A 5,584-nucleotide genomic window follows, 5' to 3' on the forward strand; every position below is an offset into this window, starting at 1 on the left:
ACACTGATCTCAATGCTCTAAGGGCATTTCAGGCTTTTCACCAGCTCACAGTTGTTTTCACAGCTGCGTTGCCAAACAGCTAACCTTCACTACAGTTGTTTCCTCAGCACAGCTGTTTTGCCAGCACAACAAGCCCATAGCTGAATCTGTTGAAACTGAAGCCCAAACAAACACAGCCATCGTACCCCCTTTTTTTGTATTACTACAGTACAGTTGTAGTAACGGGCTTCTGAATTTAAATTTAGGGAACAGTTTAATTCTTTTTGCCTAACAAAGGTGGCCCTTTTAAGTTGCTTTAAGCTTTTCAATGGAACAGTTTAATTAGTGTGCAGGGCTCAGACATACTGTAACTTTTTATCCTATGATGATTGCAACCAATATTATTAATTAATTATTGCGTTGTGAGCTTTAATTCAGAACTAAACAAAATAGAACAGTAATTACGTGGTTGTTTATTCCAGACTGCAACCTAGCTAACAAGCTGAACTTGTTTTCCAGGATATGTGGGACAACTACTTATACTTTTTTGCAGGTCTTTTGTGTTCATTCAAACTGCAACCGTCGTCTTCTGTTTGGTTGCTTATTTCAATTGCTGCTGGAGTAGCTTCCTCTCTTCTTCCACCGGCAGACCACCACTCTTGCCGGCCGCACATCTCTCAATATGTATATGAATAGTCAGGTATCGACAAGTTGGGGTTGAATGGGAGTAAGGGAAACAACTGGTTTACAGGTTTAACAATTTTTCATTTGTCTGTCTTGCAGTGCTGCTGGGAGTATTTGGTTTTTGCTTTCGCAGACTATATGCGTCATCGAGGATGTCGGTATTCAGCTCGCTTCATCTATTCGTTAATGCTAGAGACACTTGGGGGAAAAAAATGATTTAAGAGCAGGTAGCATCATGAATTTTGTATGCAACAAGGGGCAAGTAGCATCATGAATATAGCATAACAACAAGGAGCAGAGCAGGTAGCATCATGAATTTAAGATATGTTGGTATCATAGCTTTACAGCTCGGTACAACGGCAAGCGGACAAAGCTGTAAGCTCACCCGGGACCATTGTTTGCATCTTCCTGGTAGCTTCCCAGAAGCTGTGATGGTTGGCTCACTGTAGCTTGTTAGGCTCTCCTCCCTCACTCCCATCCAAGATTGTTAGCTTCATTTCTCTCCTCCTGCGCTTTTGACAGTGAGCGCTCCTCCACGCCAAGCAGCACCGATCCAGGTGAGTAGCCCTCTCTTGAACCTTTTGCTTTCTTCTTCAGCGTCCCACATACTATTTTTTGTTTTGTTTCTGTGTGTTGATAAGAGTAGAATCAGTGAGCTATTTTAGCTGACATCAAGCCTTGTTTTTGAAGAGAAAGATCGGGGGAAATTCAGCTAAGTTGAGGAAGAGAGAACTAGAGCAGAGAGGAAGCGGAACAGAACACTCTGTTATGACGATGTGAAGTAGGTGGTGAATATGATTTGGTCTTTTCATGTACTGCTTCCAGACTCGTCTAAATTAATAAAAAGAGGGGCATCTCTTTCATGTTTCAACTGCATCATTTTTCTCTCAGTTCAGTTCCATATGTGAATAAATCTCGACTGAATATCCCAGCATATATTTCACGACATATATACTGAGTAAAGTGTGTGTGTGCATGATTTCTAGTCAAAGTAATGTATCATTCTTAGTAATTGCAAAGCCATATTGACATTGGAACTTTATGGCTTTATTTTCGCTTCATGGTCATACATTTATCATGTTTCCCTAACTTGCTGATTGCTCATGTAACCATTCAAACTAATTTCATTCCAACTTTTGGTGGAAGCATAGTGTACTCTTACTGCAAATTTACTTCCACAATTCTAGTTGCATCTATGCGTCCAATGTTTACCTCCACAATTCTAGTGTACTCTGACTGCAACTTTTGCTGATTGCGTCCAATGCTTGCTCACAGGACGATGTCTAAACTCTAACCACCATGAATCTACCGTTGGGATCATTGGTACCATCAGTGAATGTGTCAGCTTGTTTCAGTCGGCCAAATCTGCCATTTCATCTATGCGGCAAAACTGTGAGCTCACCTGGGACCATGGTTGGTTCTTCCTGGAAGTTCCCCAGAAGGTGTGAGAGTTTACTCCTGTAGATTGGTAGGCTACCCTTCATCAATCCATCCAACATTGTTAGGTTCAATTCTCTCCTGCTCCTCCTGCGCGTTTGAAAGCCAGCGCTCGTCCATGACAAGCAGCATCATTCCAGGTGAGCACAGCTTGATTTCTTTCCACATATGAAGCTCATTTTGTGACCATTATACCTTTTTTTCTGTGTTGTTAAAATTACAACCCAGCAAAATATTTTAGCTTAGAACCAGCCATTTTTCTTGAATTAAAAATTGAGGGGAATTTTTTTCAAAGCTGAGAAAGAGAGTAGAGCAGAGAGGAACAAGCAGAGCGCTCTGTTATGAAGATGTAGAGAAAGCAGAGAAGATAATTTGGTTTTTTCATGTACCGCTTCCAGGGTTATAGAAATTCATAGAAGGAGGGACATATCTTCAATGTTTCAACTCCAACATGTTCCGCCTCAGGCTCTTTATCTAGTTCCATATATGAATAAATCTCACTTGAACATCAAACTGTATATTTCACAACATATATATTGAGTAAACCGTCCATGATTTACAGTAAAGTAGAACATGGTTGTTACTAAATTGCAAAGACATATCAACACTTTATAAATATATTTTTACTAAACAATCTTTCTCTAACTTGCTGACATTTGATGGCAATTTTCGGTGAAACATATCTGCAGAAAATAAGTACTACAATAGTCAAGTTATTGTATATGAATAGTCGTCTTGATTTACACTTTGACTGCAAAATTTACTTCCATAATGCTAATTGCGTCTTATTTGATTGCAGGACAAAAATAGATGTCCAGACTGCAGCCACCATGAGCTTGTTGGCCATTGGGATTGTTAGTGCCATTAATGACTGCGTCACTTTGTTTCAGTGGGCCAAATCTGCCATTTCATCTATAAACTCTAAGTGGAGTGGCTCACAGGAGCAAAGTCTCCAGGACCGTGTATTAAAGTTGGAGAGTGGCCTACAACTTCTCAAGGATACTCTGCCTGCAATGTATGACCTCATTAATAAAGCGGAGTGGAGAAGCCATGAACACTATGTGGCCAAGCTCCTTCCGAGTCTCAAGGATGCAGTGTCTGAGGCCGAGGACCTTATTGATGAGTTCAGATGGTATGAGATGAAGTTGCAAGTGGAGGGCAATGCAAGCCAATCTCCTTTCATTGACTTCTTGGATACCATCATCCAAGGCAGCTTCAACAAACTGAATGATGTCCAATTGAGGTTGAATCATCTTTCAAGTCAACTGGACAATATGGGGCTTCGTGGAGTTACACCACACTTTGACAAATTAGTCAGGCCAGAGACCACTTCTATGCCAAATGAAGCAAAACTGTTTGGTCGTAACAATGAGATGAAGCAGGTATTGGGACTTCTCAAGGTACCTACAAATTTAAGACGCAGGCTCATGGCTATTTCAGAAAATCCATCAACAAGCGCATCAGCAAGGAACCAAGTTAGTAAGTCAAGAATATTGAGTCTTCCTGTTTTGCCTATAGTTGGAATTGGTGGTGTTGGAAAGACTACTTTGGCCCAATATATCTGCAGTAACAAGCGAGTGGAGTCATACTTTGAGCCGATAATCTGGATTTGTGTGTCAGATGACTTCGATGTGAAGAGGTTAACTAAAGAGGCCATACAATCTTGTACTGAAAAGGAGGTAACAAGTGATAACTTGGATTGTCTTCAGCTTGCTCTTTTTAATCATGTGAAAGATAAAAGGTTATTGGTAGTCCTTGATGACATCTGGGATGATGCCTCGAAGGAAAATGGGCAATGTTGGAAGAGGTTTTGTGCACCTTTTAGAAGTGTCCAAGAGGGAAGTGCGATGTTGGTCACCACTAGATGTTCAAAGGTTACTGAGGTAGTGCGCACACTGGAGCCCTTCATATTAGAAGGTCTAAAGGATGACATATTCTGGAATTTCTTTAAGACCTGTGTGTTTGGATCTGAGAGTTCTGAGAATTATCCTGAGTTAGAATGCATTGGTAGAAGAATACTTCCTAAACTGAAGGGCTCTCCTTTGGCCGCCAAAACTCTGGGACGCATGTTAAGCATGGACCTTCAAGAATCACATTGGAAATTTATACTTGAGAGTGAATTGTGGCAGTTAAAAGAAAAGGAGACTGAGATTTTGCCCGCCCTTCGGTTGAGCTATATGTACTTACCATTTTATTTGAAGCAATGCTTCGCATTCTGTGCTGTGTACCCTAAAGATTACATATTCCAGAAGCAACACTTAGCTGAAATTTGGGTAGCAGAAGGCTTTGTAGAGCCTCAAGGTGGTGTTCCAATTCAAGATATTGGTTGTCAGTATTTTGAAGACCTTGTAGCACGGTCCTTCTTTCGAAAAGTTAGTGGTGGATACGTAATCCATGACTTGCTGCATGACATGGCACAACAAGTTTCAGAGCACGACTGCTTCATCTTAAGAAACGAGAGTGACTTTGATAAAGTTCCCCAGAATGTCCGTCATCTATACGTACTCCCTAGCAGTGACTTTGACGATTCCAGCTTGTTGAGACTATGCAAGTACACAAAGCTGCGTACACTAATTTGCAAGAAGGATTTAGAGGAAAAAACAAGATTTATAATGGACCAATGGTGTACTAAACTTTTGTGCATGCGTGTGATTTCTTGTCCCTTCACAAATGAGTTTCCGGATAGTATCGGCAATTGGAAGCATCTTCGGTACCTTAAAATCTCCAGATCTTGTCCTTTGAAGAGGATTCCTTTAACTTTCTGTTGGCTATATTATCTGACTTTTTTTATGTTGGGGAATGCATTCTAGAAAGCTTGCCCAATGACTTCGGTAAGTTGGTCAATTTACAGAGCTTCAGTTCACATGGATTTTCATATTATGCTGTGTTGTGCATGAGACTTGATGCTGAGGCAGAGGGACGAGAAATTAGGTTAATGAAGAATCTGAACCAATTTCGTGGACACTTGGAGATATATAATGTTGGCAGCCTAAGTAATGATCATACAGTAGAAGTTGAATTGAAGAATAAGATGTATCTTGACGAGTTGAAACTGAAGATGCATTCGTTTGTAGGCTCCCCTGAGTCTCAGTCCATCCATCACAAAGAAGTGCTTGAAATTCTGCAACCTCATATCAGTCTCCAAAGTCTCAGCTTAGAGAAATGTGGGGATACCTCTCCATGTGTTCCCAGTTGCCTAGAGAACCTCACATCCCTCGTCTCACTGCGCATTAGTGGGTGCAAAAGTATAACATCCATCCAAAGCAATATTTGGCGCACTACTCTTGCATCACTCGAGGAATTGAACATTCAAGAATGTCCAAACCTAGTTCCAATTGGTGAAGAAAGGCAATTGCAAAAATAAAGAAGGTGACTATATACAGTTGTCCAAAGTTGAAGGAAGTGAAGATGATCCGAGGATGTTACGTAAGGTATTTTTGCTAACACTGTTTCCCATCCAGCTTTGACTTCTCTTTTGATTGGA

General features: G+C 40.8%; 1 protein-coding gene across 1 annotated transcript; it reads left to right on the top strand.

Annotated features, from left to right (window-relative positions):
- The first annotated feature begins 1,108 nt into the window (after nt 1-1,108).
- Nucleotides 1,109-5,148, top strand: LOC123042999 (putative disease resistance RPP13-like protein 1). The gene is made up of 4 exons (XM_044465326.1): nt 1,109-1,220; nt 1,354-1,444; nt 1,939-2,240; nt 2,900-5,148. The coding sequence occupies exon 4, from the start codon at nt 2,931-2,933 to the stop codon at nt 4,908-4,910; it is 1,980 nt and encodes a 659-aa protein (XP_044321261.1). The 5' UTR covers nt 1,109-1,220; nt 1,354-1,444; nt 1,939-2,240; nt 2,900-2,930; the 3' UTR covers nt 4,911-5,148.
- The last annotated feature ends 436 nt before the right edge of the window (nt 5,149-5,584 follow it).

The sequence above is a fragment of the Triticum aestivum genome, chromosome 2B, assembly GCF_018294505.1.
Source record: "Triticum aestivum cultivar Chinese Spring chromosome 2B, IWGSC CS RefSeq v2.1, whole genome shotgun sequence".
NCBI lineage: Eukaryota > Viridiplantae > Streptophyta > Magnoliopsida > Poales > Poaceae > Triticum > Triticum aestivum.